Below are 24233 nucleotides of genomic sequence, written 5' to 3' on the forward strand. Positions count from 1 at the left end.
AGCCTTGGGTTCTTCCCTAGCACTGGAAAGATAACAATGCTACAGATATATGTATGTGCATATGGATATCTTAGTGTGGATGGAGGTCAAAAGTACGGTGTAGGGGGGGCTGGGGATTTAGCTCAGCGGCATAAGCACCTGCCTTGCAAGCAGGCGGTCATGAGTTCGATCCTTGGTACCGATAAAAATGAAAAAGAAAAAAAAAAAAAAAGTACGGTGTAGAAAGAGGGCAACAGGCAGAATTAAATAGTCATGAAATGTCACTGCATAGGCTAACAAGTACACATATAACATGAGGACACATGCATTGGTGTAATGGACAGATGGATACATAAAGGTTACTGAGGAAGGGGAGTAGGACTAGGGGTCTTCAACTCGGTTTCAAAACTTGAAGTACTAGTAACACAGACCTAGTGGTCAGTTCCAGGTGTGAGAACATAAGTCATCATTGTGTCCTTTGATTCTCTGTATGCCTTTAATTTTTCTAAAGGGAAATGGGTGGAATTACTTCCTAAAGCTGACCTGATGGAGGGGGCTGGGGTTGGACTCAGCAGGGGAGGTGCTGCCAGCCCCTAGGGACTTTGTGTGCTCCCCGAGTAGAACCCGGGGCTTGACTTTTTGTGTGTGAGATGCGATTAAATGCATTAGGTGGAGGGAAATGTCTTATCTGTACACAGTCCCGCTAGAAGAAGAGGGAGAAATAAGAGCAGCCAAATTGAAACCTTATTAAACAAAATTGGTTAGGTCTGATGGAGCCAAACCTAGACTGATCTTTAAAAGCTTATTTCATTTTCCCCTCCAGTCTGAACCTCTTTGAATTGAAGTAACCGATCCCTGCTGTAAGCTTATTAGTGTCAAGGCTGCACATTGCTTTTCTTCCCCGTTTACATTTGATTAAATAATGATGAAGTTGTGAGGTCCACCCCTTGCCTTTGGCACAGCCAAGGGCTCCCAGGGTCATTAGTGATAATAAGGTCCTGTCTCATCACAGTGGTGCCACCATTACAAAACTCTGCCAGCAGAAAGACCACCAAGCACCAGGCTCTTGCTTGCCCTGTGCAAACACCTGTCTGTTCTGCACAGTGCCTCCACTGTTCCTTGATGGGTGTTGTGATGGTACAGGATGTCTGTTTCCACCCCATAGCAGCACATCAGAGCAATCCGCCACGTGAAATCTTGTTTCATCTTGGACTTACGTGGTCCAGCAGATGTGTGTCCATGGCGGGATGCAGAAGAACCTGTGCTTTCGTGACAGCCAGATCTGGATGCTGTGAGCCTTGGTTTCATTGTGAGTCTCCTCACACTGTAAGCGTCCAGCAGATGTTGAGTCTTCCTCATCTTCATCTCCTGTGCTGGCAAAGTGACCCAGAAGGTCTAAAGATCTTCTGGGTTCCCCTTGTTCAAGTAGGGCACTTGGAGTCAGCCAGGATGAGTGCCAGCTACAACCACCCCCAGGTGTATTTAGCAGCATCAGAAATACATGTGAATGAAGAGGTCGCTGAGAGCACAGTGTCACATAGAGTCCCGAGTGCTGCCCAGTGAAGTTGCAAGACACAAAGACTCAAAAGATTCCAGGAGCCTTTGAATGCTGTCATCGTCTAGAGTAACACCCTGTGACACCTACCACAGAAGACATGGGGCTGGACAGGAGCAGGGCTGCTGAGAAGCCAGGTCTGAGTGCTGCCAAAGGCTGACTACTCCAGGCAGCGCAGTGGCCATGGGCAATGGAAAAAGCAGGCCAACCATGCCTGCCTTCCCCCACTGGACCCCAGCAGGCCCTCCCCTTCTGCACCAAGGAAAGGTGCCCAGAGTGTTCATGGGGGAATCACAGTGGGGTGTGAGCCCCCATCTGGAGCCTCCTTTCAGGGCTCAAACTATATAGGGCATCCACTGTGAACGCCCCCAGCACCCAGAGTCTACTGTCGTCTGGGGAGAGGGAGTAACTGTGAGCCTGGTAGTATGGCAGGCAGGCAACCAGTCCTCGGATGTCAGCCTGCCTGGCAGTCCCCACAGTTATTGTCCCATCTTAGCCTCTTTGCTTTGTGACCTTGGAGACATCAAAAACCTCTGTTTCTTCATCCATAAAATTGAATGTAAAATTATTGACCTGCCTTATAGGATTTTTGTGAAGAATAACTGACCCAAATGATGGCAAAGCTTCTTTGTGAATCAGAAAGAACCAAAATGCTTAGTAAGCATGAACTTGAGTTTTAGAAAATTGTTTGCTCACTTGATGTATTCCTCTGTTGCTTGTTACTTCCCGGTGTCCAGGCCTCCCTTCTCACTGTCGGAGACAGGAAGCTGGGAGGAGCTGAGCCCATGGCCTAGGCCTCCCTGGGGGTCCCAAGCTCAGCAGGCGCCAGTCGTCCTGCTACCCAGACCTCTGTAGCCCCTGCCAGGGAGCCAGCTCACATCCCTGATCCTGGAGGGCAGTTGTTCTTGGGCCTAGAAGATGGAGTCCCGGAGCCTGATGAGGTACCATGGGCTGTACCCACACACAGCTGCTATATGCCAGCATGGTATGGGCATGAGGAAGGAGGCAGGAAAGCAACAGAAAACAAAGTTCCTGTCCTCATGGACAATGAAGAGATACGGAATTTGAGTGCTGGTAAATGCTGCAAGGAAAAAATAAGGCAAAAAGATAGCAATGGTGATGTGGAGTGCTCTTTGGGAGATCAGTGGCAGACCCTAATTAAATGACTTAAAAGCAGAGACTTTAAGGAAGCCAGGGGGAGATGTGGGTATTTTGGGGAAGATCATCACCTGCAAAGGAGCTGGTGAGTGTAAAGGCTCCAGGGCACAAGTGTACCCAGCATCTTTAGAGAAAAGGAAGCAAGAAGACCCATTGACAGAAGAGACCTGAGCAGCAGGGAGTGAGGATAGGGATGACCCCTACCAGCAAATACAGAGAAAAGACAGGGCAGGTGGGAGTCACAGTGAGGGTAGCAGTTTTCCTGGCATGGCATCCTATGTAGAGAGGAGACAACAGGTGTGGGGCAGCAACCCAGGACAAGCTGGCAAGGGAGAGTGTAGAAGGGGGCCAGGCACTAGGCCTGTTTCCCAGGACCCGATGCCTGGAATACAGTGGCAAGAGGGCGAGGAGAGCAGGCTGCAACTCAAATTTTCACTTGAGTATTAGGAGCACTGAGCGGCCATTTGTCAGACACCAGAGATGAGAGGGGCCATCTGAGGAAGCTGTGAGGCTACATGCTCCCCACACCAACTCCCCTTTATGGAATGTGGCTTCAGTGGCCCCCTCCCCCGGCCACCCCTATTCCACAGCTGAGAAGAGCTTCTCCTTTGCAGAGCTCACAGCTCTGCCCAGCACCCTGCTTCTCTGTGCCTGCTGGAGACCAGGAGTCTTCCTGTGCGCTCCTCTTCCTCCCCTGCCCGACTGGAGGTCCTCCTTCCCAGTTTCCCTCTTTCCTTTCTTATTTCTCCATCTGTTTCCCACTCTGTATAGTAGGAGCGATCTTCTAACAATACAAAGTAGAAAACGTCATTCTGGACCCATACTCAGCTACCCATTGCTCTTTCCCTTAGTGGGTATCACCCACCCTGGCCACAGCCAGCCCTGCTACCCTCTTCCCAGCATACTCTGTTCATCTCTCTGTCCCTGTGCATGGCTTCTCCTCCTCCACCTGGCCTGGGTTCCAACCTACCTCTTCAAGGAGGCCCTCTTTAGCCATCCAGGATGAATTAGGCCCCAAGTCGTTCTCTGTCAAAGCTCCTGCTTGTTTTTCTCAGAGAATCTCCCACAGCTCCACAGTTCTACATTTTATTAGTTGATGGTTCTGTTAGTACCTGTTGTCCCCCCCGGCAGGGCATTCAGGAGACCATGCTGCTTTGCTGTCCTTGTGTCCTAACCTGGCCTGGCATGCAGAGGAATTAAGTATGTTGAGTGGACACATGTTCTCTGTCTCAGCCTTTCCAAAGACTGAGTCATCAATTATAGACAGAGTCTCTCAAAGTTAGCTTAAAAAAACAAAAATATAAACAAACTAAAAGAAGTCTGTTTTCCCCACTCTCAGGCTTTCCACTTTCCTCTTTTGTAATGTGCTAAGCCAGTTTTTCAGTCTCTATGTCCCTATGTCTCAAAGGGTCACTGGCGATGCTGTGTTCACCCTATGAGAGCCCACAGGAGTGCCCTGCCGGCCTGTTCCCCAACTCTATCTGCTTCATAATTTCCTGTCTAGGCCCTTAAAATCTTGATCTGCACAGTTATTTGTCTGCTCTTCACGGTACCCCCACACGGCTTCTTTATTATTCTAGTCCTAAGCACACAAGGTCCGTTGATAGGGGAACAGGCTTGAAATAAAACTGGGCAGTGGGGGCTAGCTGGTGGACCAGCCTCAAGGGTACAGGATGACTCATAAATAGCATGCTCCACCCAGCAGGATTGAGGTCCCAGCTTGGATCAGACCAGATATGACAGTACCTTGAGGCGTCTTTCCCTTTTCTGGAACAATGGGATGCCTTCTTTGGAAGGGCCCGTCACAGTGGGATGTCTCCTGGGGAGCCGCTGTGTGAGCACCAAGAATGCAAAAAGAAGTTGTACCCTGGCCCTGTCTCTGGGTTAGGAGAGACACAAATTTGATAGGTAGACATGTCAGTCTTGTACTGTCAAGTGTTGGTAGCAATGGCCTCAGGTGCCCAGATGGCAAAAGCTCATTTTGCTTCCCTGATCCCGCAGCCCTGCTCCAGGCCTGCCCCAGGTCAGGTTCTCAGGAGAGCCCAAATTCATCCCAGGTTGCCGAGAGCAGACCTGGAAATGCCCCTGATGTACAGTGATAGAGCCTGGATTGTACCAGTCATCATCTGCAGTGGTGAGCTTCAGATATCTTCAGTGTCACAACTGCAATGTGACCCTTGCAGAAAGCACTGAAACCCACACCACCATGAATTATTGGCTCAGCATATGTGCTATATATGTTTTGAGCCTCTATACACCAAACTCATATATAAAAAGAAAGTACCGCAGTTCCAGGCAGTGGGAGAACACACAGGCAGGTGTCAGTAGTGAGTAGTGTTTGAAGCCCTGGGGTGGATGAGGACTTGCAGGGGTTCACTGTGTTGTAATTGCAGAGACCTGTAAACAGGCTGGCAGTGTGAGAGGTCAGGTCAGAGTGGCTGACTAGGCCTGGAGTGGCAGGGAAGTCCTTCCCAGAGGGGCTGTGATGCTGGGGTTAGAGATGGACATGGGTCTGCCAAGAAGTTGCTCAGAGAGCCAGAGCACGGAGACAGAACCACATTGTGAACAGGACTTAGTCCCAGTGTCCACAGCCTATAGCCTAAGAGATGGCAAACTTGTAGGGCAGGAAGGCGGCACTGGAGGCAAGAAAAGGCCAGGCCTGTGGAGTTGCTTGCTGGGTGACAGAGGGGTTCCAAGGTCCTCAAAGAATGTCATGTGATCCAGGGATCTTCCTACTCCTAAAAGCTATGATCAAAGAGGATGAGGGTCATGAGATAGAAGATGAGACCGGAGGTGATGACAAAGGTACACTTTTTAGGTAGGGGTACAGGGAGAGAGGCCAGGCTGCCTTCTATGACAGACACACTTTGCGTAAGGTGATATTCTCCAGTTGCTCTGCGTCACATTCCTGAAAGTCATGTGTACCCATGCCTTGACAGACTATCTCAGAGATGTTTTATGTTTCTGTTTGATTGATCTTGGCTGTGGCTTTTGACACTGTGCTTCTCACTTTTCCTGCCCTCTGGCCTCTAGAATAGGTCATTAATGATCTTTAAATAAACATTGGAGCATGATGGATCTCAAAAGTCCCCAGCTAGTTACCCTGAGCATGCTGGGCCCAGCACCCGGGAGAAAGGGTGTGTGCTGCGGATACTGCCAGCTGGAACATTAGGATGCCCTCTGGTTTCAGATTTGGGTGGCAGATTTCTGAAGTAAGTTATACTCCTCTGCTTTGTTAAACAGAAACCTGTAGAAATAGTACTTCATCCCAGAGCAGATCACATTTGGAATGCTCATCCACTTCATGAGTGTTTTTTAGGGGCTTTTCTGTGTCTGTTCCTGATTTTTGAACTGCAAAAGCCAAAATCTGCCAGGTGCCATCATCAGTGTTATCTTGCAGAAACCAAGATAAGATCAGGTTCCCTTCTGCCTAAACTCCTGGGTGACTTCTGGGCAGCCCTACATGGGGCTGCACAGGCACACAAGCCTTGACCTCCCCTGCACCTCCCCCTGACCTAACCCTAACCCTCTTGCCTCTTTATTTCTTGGCCTTAGCAAACTTCTCCCACCTCATGCCTGGCCCTTGTTGGTTTGTCCCCTTCAAAGTCCCTTTGCTGTGAGTTCCCAGGAACTGCTGCTGCATATTTGCAAGTCTTAGCCCAGATGTCACCTCCCCCACTGTCCACAGATGCCAGATGCCAACATGCCCAGGCCATAGGCCCATTCCGTGGCACGTCCTGAGCTGTTCTCTCATGGTGTATGCTATCCATACTACATGTTAGATAATTGTTATTGATATGAATTCATATTACAATATATATAATTTTTCCTCTCAGTATCACTTTGTTGTCAGCTTCTAGTTATTAAGCTCTCAGGATCCAAGCTTGCTCTGTTCCTTCCCCTGGAACAGGGCTGGCTCAACACCCATAGCAGGTCCTTGGGGAACATGGGTGGTGCAGCTGGAGAGGGACCCCATCACCAGGCAGTGTAGAGGCCAGCAGGCAGGCCATAGATGTACACCAGAGATGTACACCAGAGACTTGCTGTAGGCTGTGTCTTCAAAAGAGATGGGGGCCACTACAGACAGGGACCAATCCTGCCCACTGGGACCTGGACTTTGCAAAGTAGTGCCTAACCTAGACTTTACGGGGCAGGAGTACAGGTTGGCAGGCTGGGGACATGAGAGGCTGGGCTGGGTGGCAGTGCTTGTGCAGAAAGTTAGGAAAGCCGGAGGGACTGAATGGATGCAGGACCAGGTGGAGGGAGAGATGAAGGTGGCCCAGAGTGAGGACTGGCAACCTTGAGGGCAGTTCTGCATCTTGGGTCTTTAGGGTGATGCCCACTCTATCTAGTGAGAGTAGGGGTGGGCCCCTAGCCTCCTTTCAGCTGGTTGGCCCTGTGTCCTCTCCCCAGGCCAGGTGCCAGGTGGGTATTAGGAAGCATAGGGATTGGAGTTGTCCCCATTGGAGCCCACTCAGCCCCGAGGCCTGTTGGTTTCATGCTGTCCCTCTTGTTCCTGGTCAGGTGGTGAAGAAAGTGAAGTCCATGCAGATGTTCCACACACCCGTCACCACCGCCATGCAGGGAGACCGGCTGGGCATCTGTGTCACCCAGTTTGACCCCAAGCTGCTGGAGCGTGGGCTAGTGTGTGCCCCTGAGTCACTGCACACTGTCCATGCAGCCATCATCTCTGTGGAGAAGATCTCATATTTCCGGGGGCCACTGCAGACCAAGGCCAAGTTCCACATCACTGTGGGTCACGAGACGGTCATGGGTCGCCTGCTGTTCTTCAGCCCTGCTCCCGACAGTTTTGACCGTGAGCCTGTGCTGGACTCTTTTGACTTCTCTCAAGAGTACCTCTTCCAGGAGCAGTACCTGTGCAAGGACTCAGCATCAGCCGTGGTAGATAGTAATGAGACCAACAAGCGGACAAGCCAGGCTGCAGAAGGTTACTGCCCCCGGCAGCAGTGGGCCCTTGTGGAGTTCGAGAAGCCCATTACCTGCCCACGGCTGAGCCTGGTCATCGGCTCTCGGCTGGATGCGGATATCCATGCCAACGCGTGCCGGCTGGCATTCCATGGGTTGCTGCTGCACGGGTTAGAAGACAGGAGCTACACAGAGAGCATCCTGCCCACACTGAAGGTGTACAAGCTGAAGCACAAGCATGGCCTTGTGGAGCGGGTGAGCTAACCCTGTGTGGCGATCTAGTACCCATCCTTCCCTCTACAGTGCTGTGACTTTCGTTCTGTCCCCCAGAGTCAAGGCCTACACCTCACCCTCCATTGATACAGGTGGTCTGAGCAGATGTGGCCTCTCCTGCAACCAGTGTCATGTGGCGACATTTGGCCCCCAACCCAATCCCAGTTTTCCTGCGCTTGGTACAGCATCCCCTCAGGTGGGAGGGCTGCCTGTCTCCACCCCACCTTCATATCTGGAGGGCACACTGCCACAGCACAGGTCAAGCCAGTTCTGTCCTTGCCTGAAGAGTGAGGAAAGGGATCAGAGAGCAAAAGGAGGATGTTAGGAAGGTGGCACAATGGTGGGGGCTAGGGTCACTGGACAGCTGGTCCCCTGAGTTCACTGTCCCTGGATGCATGTTTAGTTTACAGGCCTGACATTGGGCAGATGTGACACACAGTCTGTCCTGAGTGCTGGGATTACCTCCTAGCAGTCACCTGCCTCTTATCTGTCCTGTATTCTGAACAGGGATTATGTCTAACAGACCTCACTGTTCCTTGTGACTGCCCTCTGGCTGCGGCTTGAGTGGGGCAGTGACAGATGTAGGTGGTCCTAGGACTTGACAGGGCATTGCTACTCTGAGCACAGGCCACCAGAGACCCCAGTGCTGGGGCCTAGGCCCTAGCAGGGTTCACTCCAGGCTTTCAGCAAGTACTACCCCTCTTCCCAGCCCCTGGCAGTTGCTGCACAGTGTCTGTCATCAGAAGTGGGTGCTCAGGACCCTCTTAGACTGGTATCCTCTCCCATCTTTCTCTGGACCCTAATCCCTCTCCCCTAGTCCAGGGAGGCTTCTGGTGCTCCAGTCTTGTCCTCTTTTTCTTCTGTCATCTGCTACCCTCAGGAGTGAGGACCTGTACCCTATGAGGGTATGAGGCCTGCCCAGGCCATCAGCCGCAGTGTAGCCCCAAGATTCTGACTGAAAATGGTGATCAAGTATGTCTCCCTTCTGTGTGCAGCTTCATCAATTAGCAGCCTTGGGGAGTGTAATTATTCTGTAGTAAAATACCCGTGTCCTTCTTGATATAGCTCCGGGTCTAGTTCTCGTCAGGCCTACCCATGGCAATGCAAAGCTGCTTCCTTTGAGAACCAGGAGGACATCTCTGAGGAACAAGTGAATGGACTTCCATACCAACCCAGGCCTCCAGGGACAGTGGGGAGGGGCCAGGAGACCCGAGGGCAGCTTTGAGGCACCCAGCTTCTCTACTCAGTCCGGGGAAGACCGCGAGTCCTAGACTTGCAGTCCACAGAATCAGTGTCCAAACCCCATGCCTGTGACCCTGCATAGCAATAGGCTTCCTTTAGCCAGGGCAGCCTCCTGGAGGACCAGGGATGTTTCTCTGGAGTACTGTGAGCCAGACGAGCTTTCTAAGGCTCCTGAAGGATGGAAAGTTCAAGGCTGCCCTCTCTCTGGGGCCCTAGTTGATTCCAGGGTTGACCTCCAGCCCATGTTTTTCCTCTGGACCAGGCAAAGGAATAAGCTGGCCTCCTGCCACCTCCTCCTCCCCTATTTATCTACCTTCTGTATTAAGCACCTACTGGGTACCTTTGTGAGCTGCATTTTTTTTTTCAGTACTAGGAATTAAACCCAGGGCCTGATGAGTGCTAGACAAGCATTCTGCTGCTGAGCTGTACTCCCAGCCCTTGCATGCATTATTTTTAACCCTTGTTATACTCTGAGGAGGGGTTTACTTTCCTGATGTATACAGTTTTCCAATTAATCACTTCCTTCTACAATTATATATGCATAGAATTAGAAAAGTCAAACTTGACACAAAATAATTCAGTAAAAATAAATTCTCTTCCTGCTTTGAGCCTAAGCCAGCAAGTCCCTACCTCACAGGCAGCCAGAATGGAGAGCAGTCTAGGAGGTGTGAAGTGAGTTGTCCAGCGCCACACAGTGACCCAGGCACTAACAACCTAAGCTGCTGTCTTTCCACTCTGTCAGGCAGAACTTTGCCCAACGTGTGAGATTTTTGTCCTTGAAAAACTGGGGTCTCTTTTGTGGGAACTTCCCTTCTGGCAAGGTTGGCCAGGTGTTGAACTTGGGGTCCCCTAGTTTAGGCTCAAAACCTCACCCAACCAGACAACAGCTGTGTGCTTCGGGCAGCCACCTTACTCCATCCACTCATTCATCCCAATGTCAACAGGCAGCTTCGTCTGTGCAGCACTCTTTCTTGCTCAGGTGACTAGGAGGGTGGACCTCCCACGTGGCACATGGGTAGCAAGTTGATGGCTCCAAGGCAGCTGTTTGCTATGAGCACGCCTAGGTGGCTCAGAGAGCTGCAGGTCAGCGTGGCCAACTGGGTCAAATGTGCACGTTGGGGCCTGGTCCTTACCCAGCTCTCCCAGGAAACTGGGGCAGGTTGTGAGCTCACTGCTCTTGGACCTGCTTTTCTGAACTGCACTGTGGGGTTGGGTGAAGGTGAAATGGGCTTGGAAATAAGGGCCCAAGAACCATATTTGGTTCCTATTACATGCTTAAATCTGTTATTACCAATTTTTAAACTCTTAAGGGTCAAAATAGTAAATTCTGACACTTTGAGCTCCTTTTGAGGGGCTTCATTATCCCAGAAAGACACAGGGACTGTCAGGACCACCGAGGACTGCTGAGAGTGGGCAGGGCTGAATGGGAGGCGGGCGCTGTGAGTGGCTTTAATGGTGTGCATGGTGTCTCGAGAAGGTCCTGGTGGCACCATGCCTGCCCCCCGCCAGCTCCCTGGGCACACCTGTGTGCAGAGAGGTGTCTAGGAGGCCAGGTTGTGCTGCACACCAGCAGTTCCCAGCCTACTATGCTCTGTGGGCATGGCTGGCTCTCTGGGCACCTCCGCCCTGTGCCTTGAGCTATCAATTCATGATGAAGGAAGGTACACCTGGGGTGGGCCTAGGCACAAGGCCTTCTGTCTTGTTTCCTGAAAAAGGCTCCATTCACTCGTCATCAGGTGATTACTAAATTCCTGGTTCATGCCAGGCACTGAGCATACAAGAGGGACAAATTTCTTATGCTCACAGGAGAAGCCAATAATGAACCGTAAGTTGTGGCTTCTGATATAATGATATCTAGAAAGGAAAGAACAGAGTGCTGTAATATACGTGGCTCAGGACAACACTTAGCATGGGGACCTCTCCAGCCCCTGTGGCACCCTCCAGGTCCTGTGCCCTGTATTGCCTGCTCACGCCATGGCAGCTGACGCGGCCAGACTCACTGGCAGACCAGATGATGGTCCGTGGGCTATGCCTGTGAAACTGACTGTTCTTGCCCCAAATCTAATAATCTTCAACAAGCTTATTTTTTCTAGATAGTTTTTCCAAGTGCTGCAATCAAATACAATTTAATTAACTTGCCCTGGTAATGGCTTTCCTTGCTCAGCCAACAAATGAACTACTCAGAAACTTACTTGGGTCGCAGCTCCATTCTCAGTTTTAAATTTTCTGTCTGCAATGATAAACATAATGTTTTAAATTTTCTCATTTTTCTGATCATTGTATTTCTGTGATATGGGAATATTGCAGTGTCAGTGTATGCTGTATCTTATTAGCTCAGCTAATAACATTGCGTAGTGAGTCTCTAAAACTGGAATCCACACCCTACTGAACCTTGAGAGTGTGATGTTGGAAGTTCCCTGATCTTTCCCTTACTTTGGACATGACAGGTATGCACTGGTGATGAAATACAGCGCTGCACTTGGGCAAGACACTGTGGAATTAAACTGCATTGCTGAGGCTCACAGTCACCATGCTCCTCCCTCCCTCTCTGTCTCCACCACTCAGCTATGCTACTGTGCACAAAAGAAACCCAGACAGTACATATATATGGCACTGTCCAGTAAAATGTTTTTATGAATACTAATATTTGAATGTCATATCATTTTTACATGTTATGAAGTACTCTTTTTTTTTTTTTTGTCTTTCTTCCTTTTTATCGGTACCAGGGATTGAACTCACGACGGCCTGCTTGCAAGGCAGGCGCTTATGCCGCTGAGCTAAACCTCCAGCTCCATGAAGTTCTCTTTTTAAAAGCCGTTTTTCAACATCTGAGGATCATTCTTAGCTCAGAAGCCATACAAAACCAGGTAGCAGACAGAATTGGACCCCCTTACTATTGTCCTTTGACCCTGGGTTTAAATAGTGAATGAGATTCTTGAAATAGGATGAGTATCCCTCAAGGAAAATTCTGATCATCATCTACAGCTTCAAGTACCTCAGAAGTGGGATCATGGGTTAGGGGACTTATGTTGGTAAAGACATCCAAGGGAGAGAAGGAGGAAATGAGGGTGTTTGAAAGAGCTGGTCTTCTTGGGGAGAGGTGGGGGAAAGAATATAGCATCTGCTAGTGAGGGAGATAGTTGGTATTGTGTTGTTTAAAGTAAAAAGAGAGAGGCACACCCTATAACCCCAGCACTTGACTGGCCAAGACAAGAGTTTGAGGCCACCCTGGGCTACATAGCAAGACCCAGCCTCAGAAAACCAGACCCCCCAGTGAAAAAAGGGAAAAAAAGTAAAAAGATAGAATTACTGTGTCTGATTTTGAACAGAGTAACTGAACAGCAGCAGTGTAGAACTTTCACATTCACAGAGAAAAAGCTGGAATAAATTTAACCATTAAAAATAAGGAAAATAGGGGCTGGAGATTTAGCTCAGCGGCATAAGCGCCTGCCTTGCAAGTTCGATCCCTGGTACCAATAAAAAGGAAAAAGACAAAAAAAAAAAAAAGAAAAGAAAATAGGAACAATGTTAGTAAGTAGTAACAAAAACACAGCAAAATTAACTGTCACTCATTACACTAAATATGAGTGGCCACGTTCTACTGTTTAAATACAGAGATTGATAGTTTGGTTTGAAACAAAATCTCCTTATAGTGGACCCTTGACTTACGAACTCAATTCCTTCCTTCATGAGGGAAGAAATTGGTTGTAATTCAAGTTAATTGTAAAACGAGACTATTTTTCCCATGAGAAGTAATGGAAATACTTATAATGCATTTTGAACCTCCCAAAGAACCCTTTTACTAACCTTTACATAATAAAGAAGAGTTTTATAATGTGTATTATTTATCAGAAACACCAGTAATTTTCCTAGTATATTCACAAAAAGTTATAAAATGTATCTAGTTTACCAGAAACAATTTCAATCTTTACTCCCATTCATTGACATCTTTGGCTTGCAGGAAGAGAGGATGAAATGGAAGGTGGTGGTTGTTTGGAAGAAGAGTCCCCTTCCAAAAGAACATCAAGAAGCTGGCTCACTAGGGTTCAGCCTTTTTAGAACTAAAAACTGAGGTTGTCTGTTTCTGTCTTTCCTTAGCTTCTTAACTTTTTAAAGGTTCTTTTCTAGCTTTTGGGGGGCCATTTTGATAGCAGTAATTGTAGTAGTTGTATAAAGCACTGACCAAAACCACATCCACAAATACTCACATCTGGACTCAGACTGATGTGTGTGCTTACAAATGCTTTTCTGGCCTTGCAAGTCTTTGTTTACAACTGCACAAGTGCCCAGCATTTGGGTCATAACTCAAGACTTTGGTTGTAAGTTAAACCTAAAATTCCAGTCATAACCCAGATTGTTCATTGAAGCAGGTCATAACTTGAGGGTCCACTGTATATGTTATTTGTAACAGACCCACTTACAGTAAAGAGCAAATGTTTAGAATAAAAAGATGGACAAAAGGATTTCAAATGACTATAAACACAAAGAAAGCATGAATCATGTTAAAATCAGATTAGGGGGCACTTAACATTAAAAATTCTGACCATAGTAAAGAGGGACATCACATAGTGACAGAGGCAGTTATAAACCTGTATGCACAAACGTGAAAGCCCAAGGAACTTGATTTAAAAAATAGAATTATGATTACTGCAAAGCACTTTAGAATATACATTCCTGAGGCAGACTATTAGATAAGGATAAACAGGCATCATAAAAATAATAAGCTTGAGCTTTAGTATAACCCTTAACATCCTTGAATAGAGCATACATTTTATGTATGTCTGTGGAGCATTTAATCATTATCCAAAAAATATTTGCAGAGCCAAGTGAAGTGGCACCTACTTGTAATCCCGCTACTCTAAAGGTCAAGGTAGGAAGATGCAGGTTTATGGCCAGCTCTGGGAACTTACTGAGACCTCATCTCAAAATAAAGAGCTCTGGGTATAGCTTAGTGAAAGAATTCCCACAGATTTAATCCCAAGTGTCACAGAAAAAAAGTGAAATATCTACAATGTGTTGTTTTTAAGGGCTGGGGAAATCACACTGAATAAAAAAGACAGAATCTCTGCCCTCATAGGATTTAAGACTATAGTTGAACTTGTGACTATAGGGAAAGCCCTAATAGCTTTTTAAAAGTAAAAATCATGAAACATTTAAGATTAGACATGAAGAATTTCTAGACAGATATGTAGAGATAACTCTCAGTGCAGTTACATATATATTTTTTCATATCTTCACTGCTTAGAAATTACCAAAGAATACATTCTTCTTCAGGTGATTATAGCAGATTCTCATACTCTCACATATTCTTGAACTCTTTCATAATAACTTTTTTCTCTTTTTTCAATTTCTTTCCATACTTTGATTACATCACATCACAGGAAAGTCTTAGGTTGGTTGGCAGGTGTATGAAACTCCTGCATTTCCTGCTTTTCAAGAAAAAGAGAACAGGGCCAGGACTCATATCCTCCAATAGCAATAATGCTGACTAGGAACCAGTTTTTCTGTTTTGTTTTGTTTTGTGTACTTTTACATTAACTTCCCTTATAGCTAGAAATTCTTCTTTTCTCATTAGTGTTCCGTGTAAACTTTCCCTCTTTGGTGTATGTGAAGAAAAATGTTAGATAAATAATACTCTAGATTTGTAAAGGCCTGGCAAAAATGACGAGGCCTTAAATGGCATATGAAAAGCAGGGCGGAAGCCATGGGCCGTGTCCTTAGGAGGATCCCTGGTGTTCTAGCCACGTGCTGTTGCTCTGGTGAGCTCAGGGCCAAGGGTCTCTTTCAGAGGGCCATGAAAGGATGTGGGGTTAGGAGAGGAGGTAATGTCCACCCTGGCCGGAGGAAGTAGGCTGCTCAGTGCAAGGCCCAAAGAGGTGCTGGAAGGTTCACTGTCAGATGCTTGGGGCAGGCAGGAAAGGAGAGGGTGACACTCCAGGCCAAGGCTGCTTCTAGAACATGTGACCAAATGGCTCCTGGCCCCAAGTGATGGGGAAAGACAGCAAAAGCTGGCCAGGGCAGGCTTGACCCTGGCCAGGCCCTTAATCTTGCCACAGGGGTGCGTGGGACAGGCAGAGGGGCTCACAGAAGCTGCCCTTCTACAGCCCCCAGCTCTCCCTGGCCCTGGAGGCTTGGTTTATTGTAGGGTTTGGAGCCTGGCAGTTGCTCCTTCAGTGGGGCCATGTTTCTCCATCTGTGACAGCTACATCTTCCTCAGCACTAGTGTGAGCACAAGAGGTGGGCGCCTGGACAGGAAATGCCTGCAGTGTTTACTGGGGTCCCTGACATCCCTCTGCCTGCTTGCATACCTGGCGTATCCTCCTCTCACCCCATCTGCCTCCCCTCTCACCCATCTCTTCAGCCTCATGCCCCTGGCAGCATTCCTGGCTCTATCTACCTCACTTTTTAGAAGTTAGCCCTACCAGCTCTTCCTGTGGAGGCTTCTTTCAACCCTCATCTCTAGTTGGGCGCAGATGAAAAGCATATGTAGCACATGGCCACTGTCCTGCTTCTGGCTGGGATAGGGACCCAGGGCATGTCAGAGAATAGGCAGGAAGATGGGATGGCAGATGCTGGCTGAGACCTGGCTGAAGGAGAAGAGACCATTACCTACTTTTCAAGGAAGCTGGGGACCTCTGCTCTCCCATGGGGTGGAATAGGGAAGAGGAACAGAAGTGTAGACAGCAAGGGCAGTTCCTGTCTCTGAATGGACCCTTGGTAAACGGTGTCATCATTGCTGTTAACTTGTACCCTCTGCATGGCATAGGTGCCTGGTTCTTGGCTGGATGGTAACAAGACACTGCCCCACGTGGGAATCAGGCTAGTCATGCCAACCAGTGCAGGCCAGGCAGCTCTGGCGCCGGTCGGGAAGGCCCAAGGGCTGGGCCACAGCAGCCTGTGGCCTGAACTCAACCAAGTGTAAACACGCAGGCGCCACCCAGAGCGCTAACAGCTTTGAAGTCTGCACCGCACTGCCTCCTGGCTCCTGGCTCTGCCTCCTCCACAGATGATGGCTTCTCACAGGTGCCCAGGGCACCAGGAAGCGTGCTAGCCTAAGGCGCAGGCCACCCTTCCACCTGCCCCAGCAGAGCTTCATGGGCCCAGGCTGGTCCTGCTACCCCTTAACCCTAGAGTCATGCTGGAACTTTGCTGCCTCTTGGCCTGTCCTATGGCCCCTTGTTGCCCTGGAGCCTAAGGCTGTAAGTTATGTCCCCTCCATTGGGAGCCCTGGTGGGGGGTGGTTAACAAGGCATGTGCAAAGAGCCATGCACAGGGTCTGGTGTTGAACAAGTGTTCTGGAAAATACCATCCCCTTTCTCTCCATGGATAGACACTGCCTTTGGGAGCCCTCTCCTGGGGGTGGGGAGGCTGGGTCTGTGGATGGTGGCATGAGAGTATGTGGGGACAGGGCATAGGACACGTTCACCCCAGGGAGGGACCCCAGGTTCTGGACCTCGGGATACTATTTGATGAAACGAGATGAAGCTACTTTACTTCCTGAGTGTCTACCAGGGCCTGCAGGGAGAAAGGTTGCATGCACTGGTCCTGCTTTTACAGAAAGGACACTGAGTCTCAGGAGGGAGTGGCTTATCTAGTCCCCAAAATACCTAGGCCACAAGCCAGCCCCATCCTGTGGGCTGTGCAGGGCTCTGTTGCTCCACCTCTGTTCCGCACATCAGCTTCTTGCACATCTGCTGTTTGAGATCCTTTCTGCCAGTAGAGTTTTGGGCTTGCTGTGCTGACCAGCATCAACCCCCAGTCCTACCCCTGAGGCTCAGAGAGGCTACACCCCAGGCCACAGGGCTTCATGAGGCAGAAGAGCAGGGACCTTTCCTACCCTTGCTCTACCTGGAGCATGGCAGACCCAGAGCTGCCCAGCATCACTCACAGCTGGCTTCCTCTCCCTCCTCAGTGCTGCTTCTCTGATTTGAATTAGAATGGTTGCTTCAGACCTTGGGCAAGTCCCAAGCTTCCTCCTGGGAGCTCAGCCCTGAAAGAAAGATGCACATGTAATGACATAATTATGGGCACCAGTAGCCAAGTCCCCACTCCAAGGCCAGGGACAATGGGGACTCACCTGGCATGTAAGTGAGGCCTGGACTTCTGTGTGCAGCCAGCGACTGCTCTGGGGAGCTCTATGCCTCTCCAAGAAGCCAGGAGACAGCAAGTTATCCATGCGGACAGGGAGAGTCCCCAGCAGGGCTATTTTGTGCTAGCAGAACTGGCTGGAGTTCAGCATTGTCCCTAGGAGCAGGGACCGTGGAGCAGGTCCCACAGGCCTTGCCTTAGGTTTGACATCACCGTGATTGATTTGGCAAAGCAAACCTTCCAACTGTTTGTGTCCTCCAAAGGGTTTCCTTGTTGGATGTGCTACTGTCTGGTCTCTATGGGGTCTCTCCTCTTGTGGGGTGCCCGCGATCTGGAGAAGAATGTCCCGTCCCATGTCATTCCCTCTCCACTTCCCGCATTGAGTAGTACAGAGCTAAGCCATGTCCCCTGGCCTCTCCAAAGTTCCCCTAAAGCCTCAGCTTCTCCCACCAGACAGCCTAGGATTCTTGAGCTCAGGGATTGTCTTCTCCAGGGAGCTGGGTCTTCCCAAGCTGAGACTGGCAGGAAAGAGGCCACCTGGTGCCCCTAGGGTGGAGGCCCACCATTTGGAAAACAGAGAAAATGGGCCCCCACTGGTGGATTCTCTGCCTCAGATGGACAGAGCCTGGCCTTCCATGGGGCCCTGGGCAGCTGGAGAGGTTCCTGTTGCCAGGCTGCATCAGTATGGGCTGTGTGATTTCTTTTTTTTCTTTTTTTTTTTTTTGGCTTTTTTTCGTTTTTATCGGTACCAGGGATCGAACTCACGACTGCCTGCTTTCAAGGCAGGTGCTTATGCCGCTGAGCTAAATCCCCAGCCCCGGGCTGTGTGACTTCTGATGTTACCAGTTCTAGCAGAGTTTTTCTAAAGAGTAAAGGATGTCATGAGGGTGCCTCCCTATGCCATGGCCAGGGACCCATTCTGTCTGCGGTGGTATGAGCAGGCTCCCTGCCCCAGCCTCCCCTCCCTCAGTGGTGGCCACACTCACAGTACACACCAGGTCACCCGTAGTCTCCTATGTGGACTGACATGCTGCTGTAAAGTGACAGTGTGGATCACACAGGGTTCCAAGCCATGTGCTAAAGTTCTACTCCCCGCCTCACCCTACCTGACCCAACAGTTGCACACAAAGACACAGAAGTTCAAGGAAGGGGATGATGCTTTCACTCAGTGCAGTTGCATCTTCTGACCAAGCCATAAAGCACAGGAACAGGAGTGACCGGGACCCTCCTTTGAACTTGGAATCCTTTCCTAACTTCCACTCCAGCCACAGTGGGAGCGTGAGGCTGGGTGGCAAGAGGGAGTCTGTTAGGCCCCTCATGAGGGGGTCACCAAGCACCCCACACACACACCGTGCCTACCTTATCCCGGATGCTTAGAACAATATTGTGGTTGTGTAGGTCAGTGAACCAGCCCACAGCGCAGGGCCTGGTGCCCGCACACTGCCCCGTGCGGTCACAGGGGAATGTAAACATGCACGGGAGCCCTGGCTTTCTGGCCTCCTCCTTTGTTTATGTAGCACTAAAACTAACTCTGGGGTCATCTCTGTCTGGCATGAAAGCCCTGAAGCTTTTTGAAGTTCCCTGGAGTTAATAAAATTAGTCTGTGTTCTTTGTGAGACCCAGGCTTAACAAAAGATGGACCTCTGCTGTCTCTGCCTTTGGCTTTTTTAAGCCAATGGTTTACAACCCAAAAAAAGAAGGGGCAGGGAAGATGTGCCCAGGGAGCTCTCAGGGTTTCTGTGGGGCATAGGTAATCTGCTGTCAGCGTAGGCTCTGAGGCTGGCAGGCCCTGGCCACCCAGTAGGCACTGCAGGACAGGCCAGAGCATTTGTCATGTGCACTTACAGGGTCTGGTGGTCGGCTCACTTTCAGATGCATCCTGTGCCCCAGATACCTCCCTGGCAGCAAGTTACCAAGTTTTATCCCAAAGAGTCCCTCTTTCTGTCTCTTCATCCCCCTTGAGCTTACTTCATCACCCCTTAGTGAGTACTTAACTCAGCAGGACTCATGGGGCGGCAGAGTTGTATGAAACCAGGCTTGGAGACAGATTTTTCTTCAGTGTCCAGTCCAGTGAGATGGGTGGGCCAGCTGTAGGCAGGGTGGCCACCTCAGGCCAGAAGGGCTCAGGATTGTTTCTGGGGTTCAGGGGGCAGTCTAAAGGAATTGTGTCAGAATGAAGCCTGGGCATGTTGGTGCAGTCCCCAGGGGGAGTAAGGAGAAGGAGCCATGCAAGAAGGCAGGCCGTGGCCTCAGGGTCAGGATCTGGCCTCGGCCTGGATCTGGTCCTGTGCTGGGTATATCAGGTGCCAGCAGCTCTCAGTGTCTGTCCTCAGTCAGCTTCTCATCACTGGGACAAAACACTTGTCATACACAGTGTAGAAGAGGGATTTATCTTGCTCATAGTGTGGGGCTATAGTCCATGGTCAGGAGGTTACAAGGAATAATCACAGGGTGGATAGTTGTGGTGGAAGATGCTAGGGTTGATCTGCCTGTGAGGCTGGTGTCCCCCACCCTCAGCCCCACCCAGACCAGGAAAAGCCTGTGCTGGGCTGCTCACAGGGCCATTTCACAGCCACACTCCAGGTCACGGCAGGCTCCACAAGGCTGATGGGCAGAAAGGAAGACCAGGAGGGTGACTGGCTGGGAACCCTGGCCCAGTCCAGCCAGTGCTATTTAGAAGGCCATTCTCTAAAGTGGGCTCTGGATTTCTGGTGCTCTTGATGCTGGAGCCAGCTCTGAGTTTCAGTCAAATCTGTCTGTAGGACTAAAGAATGGCCTGGGACCCCCTTCTCCACCTCCAAGAGGCTCCTGGGCATACTGGCTGCCACTCTATCCCAAGTGAACCCACCACACTCACTCCTCGCTAGTATTGAGCCTGATGGGTGCAGGCTTCTGGTTTCCGCCATGCTGCTGCTGTCACATGATAGGCCCACTCACACCTCATCCCAGCCTCAGCTCCAGTCTCTCTGCAGCAGGAGCAAAGTCCCTGCAGGTGGGGGGACAGAGAAATTCTATGGAAAGGAGCCCAGTCAGCAAGGGCCAGACTGAGGGACACCTTTCTCCTGCAGCAGATGACCTGTTGGACACAGGTTGGGTAAGCATAGGAGGGAGCCATCCCAGAGCCATCAGGCCTGCTCAACTCAGTGCCCAGACTGGTGGCAGAGGATGAGCTGACAGGAGCCTTGGGCAGAGGGGAGCAAAGCCAGACAGAGTGACAGGGCCTAACCTGTGCCATCTGGGCATATCCTCCTGCGCTGACTCTCTGTGTCCTCCCTGGGGAGGTGGTAGTACTGGGCAGAGGCCCATGCAGACCCAGCTATTGGGGCTGGAGTAGCCCAGGGGCTGAGTCCTGAAGGACGAGGAGGAGACTCTGTGTGGGAATGAGGCCTGTGAATTACAAAGAGCTGTGCAAGTGGAAATTATTATTCTTATCATTATTTGTATCCGATTCATCAATCACCAGGGAGAAGAGGAATGCGAGTACCTTTTATCTGGTGCTATGAATCAAATAGAATAGGATATGTTTTTCCAAAAGGTTCTTAGGGTAAATGGGACAGTTTTTACTTTTCAAAATAATCCATCTGGGCCCATAGCTAAGCCTGAGTAGAAATGAGATGCTTCCAGGGCTGAAAAGAGCCCTGGGGATGCCAGGGGACCCCACCTTGGGAAGGGACAGAGGGAAGCCACCATCTCGTCAGTGTGCTGTCACCACAAGGGCTTGCCTGGGATGCACAGATGCTCCATGCTCTTGGGTGCTGAGTCAGGAGGAAGCTCAAGATCCTTCCTGAATCTGCTCAACCTGGAGGCTTGGATAACAGTGCAGTTGTACCCACTTGCTCCTGGTCAGATAGGCAGAAGCTGACAGTCCCAGTAATGGAGCCAGTTTTGATGTACACAGCCCTGTCTTCACATGGAGGGATGGCCCTCCCTGCTGGGTGACCCTGCTCTCCTGAGCCTGGCATGCACACAGCATTGTTGGCAGGAACAGCAAGGATCAGCATGGATGAAGGCCTCCATGCAAGGTCTCTTTTTGGCTGTACTTCTGGTTACTGGCTTTCTTGCAGATGGTTGCTGGCTTCTGTTAGTACTAAGATTTTCCTTCCAGAAGAAATGTATGTAAGTTTCTGAAAGTCTGAGCTTAGTATAGGCCACGCTTTCTGAAGTCAAGACCAGGAAGGTTTCCAGAATGGGAGATTGCCACTCATTTTGGCTGAGTGGTGGCATTGTGGATATGACTTTCAGGACCTCTACCTGGACCCTTACACACTTTCCACCAGCCTCTTTCTGGCCTGAGCCCGGCTGCACCTCAAACATGATTCCTCCCAGATGTGCCTAACGGCCTCCTGATGGTGCACCTGCCCTAGGGCCCTTGGGACTGGGACTGAGGACTCCCCTAGGTGTCGTACCATCCAGAAACCTGAGGGGTAGAAAACAGCTTCCACCAAGAGACACTTCCTTCTAAGAACCGTCCTGCATACAGCCATTTGGACCCATCCCCTCTCCAACCTGGGACCCATCTCTGTCCTGCTGCTGCTGTACCCACTGACCCCTTCTTCTGAGGAGCTACACCATTCCACAGGCTGCAACGCCTCCTGCAGCTAGACTCGGGTCTGCACAGTTGCCTGTGTGGCTCTCCCAGTCTCAGACCCTGAGACTTTCAGTCCCTACTGCCTTGGGACCTGCTGGAAGCCTGGAGCACCCAGTCCTCCATTTGTGCCACCTCTGGGTCAGCTTCCTTGTGTCCCTTGGGAGGCCTGTGACTGGACATAACTGCCACTTCTGACCAGCTAACCTACAGTTATGCTTCAGTGACTGCCAGATCCTCCTCTCAGTGCGTGGCTGTCTCTTATTTTAATCTTCACATTTTCTGCTGGAGAAACTGAGGCACAGAAATGTTAGCCACCTTTCTTAGGTCACACAACTACTAGGTTAGAAGGCAGAGTTAGTGCCATCGCCATTCTATTCCCTGCCCATTGCTCTGTAAGTGAGTGTTTTGTTGTAGGGTAGATGGTGATGAGCCAGCCTCAGCCCCTGCCCTGGAGGAACTGTGGCAAGTGGATGAGTATCTTGGCCTGGAGTTGTCAGTAGATACAGAGGCCTGGTAGATCACGTGTGACTTTGACTTGGAGAATGTGGGCTGGAGTGCAGAGGGCAGCTCTGTTGGAGACCTGAGCAGCTCTCTGGGGCAGTCCAATGCATGACCAGAAAGCCTGCCCAGCTTGGAGTGGGGCAGATGTCCTCATGGACCAGAAGTGACCAAAGGAATCTGTCCTCTTCCCACAGCATAGAAGGGTCACTTGTTGAGTATTTTCATCCACACATGCATTTCAAAGGCCAACAGTGGAGAGGGGCGGGGGTGTGAAAATCCCTGGGCATGGGGAAGCTGCTTCCCAGTCCTTTCCTACATCTGTCTCTGTTGGTACGGGAGGGGAGTGTTCTCTCCTTTGCTCCACACTCTGCATCTAATGCAGAACACAGTGGCCAAATGGTCCTGGCTCAGCCCATAGAGGTCAAGGGCCACTTGCTACCGTGGGTTAACACTTTCCTACAGAAGGATGGGGTGGACGGGGCAGAGGCTATACATTTGTCATCTCCATGCGGTCCCCAGTGGGAGGGCACTCATCGTCACAGCCCAAGTTTGCCATGGGAAAGAGGATCAGCAGAGCAGGGTAGTGAAGACAAGATGGCCCAGCCAGGGAGGAGAGGTCTGGGAGAAGATTCCAGATGTGCACAGCTCATGCAAAATTGGGCTGGACCCTACCAAGTCTTCATACTCTCACTTTCCCTCTCAGCCTCAGTGCCCACAGAGACATGAGACAGTAGGGATGCAGGTCCTACAGAAAATGCAAACACTACTGACGCCTTCCTCCTCTCTCTATGCTGGCTATCCGCATAGGCAATGGATGACTACAGTGTGATTGGCCGCTCTCTGTTCAAGAAGGAGACCAATATCCAACTCTTTGTGGGGCTCAAGGTGCACCTGTCCACGGGGGAGTTGGGGGTTATCGACAGCGCTTTTGGCCAGAGCGGCAAGTTCAAGGTCCATATCCCTGGTAAGTGCACTGTCTTCTCCATCTCTGGGGCACAAAGGATGGTGCCAGGACATGCTGCTTGGCCCAGGTCACAGATCCTGTCTTTCCAGCATACATCCTGGGAGTCTGGATGTGAGGTCAGGATCTGGCCTGGGCAGAGTCAAGGTCAGAGTCTAAGCTCCCACTCCATCTTTTGGGGGTGACCGTGGGTACAGCCTAGCTCCTCTGTGAGAGAGGATAAAGTGATAACCACACAGGGCAGCATAGATACAGGACAAAGACCACACTTGAAGTTTAGCTAGCCTTAGGTGCTAATGGGCCAAGGAGGCAGAACTTTGAGTTTCTCTCTGAACTGGTCCCTGGGCACTTGGGCACTGATTTCATTTGCATTTTATAGAGATCTAGGAGAGACAGACAGTGAATACCCCCACATGTGTTTGTGTATATGTGCATGTGCATGCTTGCACAGAAATGGGGTATGGGAGGGACCAAGGGAACATTCACATCCATGCACTGTGATCTGTGATCTTTTAATCCCCAACATTGTCTTACAAAAAGTTTCCAACACAGCCAAGTTAAAGCATTTCCCCATGAATCCCTGTCAGTCTCCTTTCCGTGTTACCAGAGCCATTCCTATCCTCCAGCCTAAGCTCCAGGCTGGAGGTGAAAGCAAGGGGCAACCAACAAGGGGGCTCCATCAGCATAGCAGTGTGGTATCTATGGGGAAATCTATCTAAAGACAAGGCAGGGTGCCAGCCCCAGCCAGGAAGTGGAGCTCCTTAGCTCCTCTGCTGAAATGAGGGGGCTGTAACCTCCCCAGAGCCTTCTCCAAGCCCTGAGGCCACAGATGACACCACCCTCTCCAAGGGAGGCCACAGCTTCCAGGGCCCTGCTTCTCCATGGCACTGGACTGACTCTGTTTAACTGCATCCCTAGGCCTCTGCCAAGCTGGATCTGAGCCACAGAGGCAATGCACTCAG

The 24233-nt window shown here is 50.3% G+C and overlaps 1 protein-coding gene across 7 annotated transcripts in view; it reads left to right on the forward strand.

Annotated features, from left to right (window-relative positions):
* Positions 1-24233, forward strand: part of Eefsec (eukaryotic elongation factor, selenocysteine-tRNA specific) — a 207721-nt gene that overhangs the window by 154808 nt on the left and 28680 nt on the right. For 3 of the 7 annotated variants that reach the window (XM_063237806.1, XM_063237805.1, XM_063237807.1), the window contains 3 exons: positions 7217-7873; positions 11860-12000; positions 23118-23274. In XM_063237806.1, the coding sequence (XP_063093876.1) occupies positions 7217-7873; positions 11860-12000; positions 23118-23274 (955 nt within the window). The remainder of the gene's footprint in view (positions 1-7216; positions 7874-11859; positions 12001-23117; positions 23275-24233) is intronic. The other 4 variants (XM_003461490.5, XM_004999649.4, XM_063237808.1 and 1 more) reach the window with 3 other exon arrangements.

Source organism: Cavia porcellus, unplaced genomic scaffold, assembly GCF_034190915.1.
Source record: "Cavia porcellus strain 051 isolate PalLab524CR breed Dunkin Hartley unplaced genomic scaffold, mCavPor4.1 scaffold_27, whole genome shotgun sequence".
NCBI classification, from domain to species: Eukaryota; Metazoa; Chordata; class Mammalia; order Rodentia; family Caviidae; genus Cavia; species Cavia porcellus.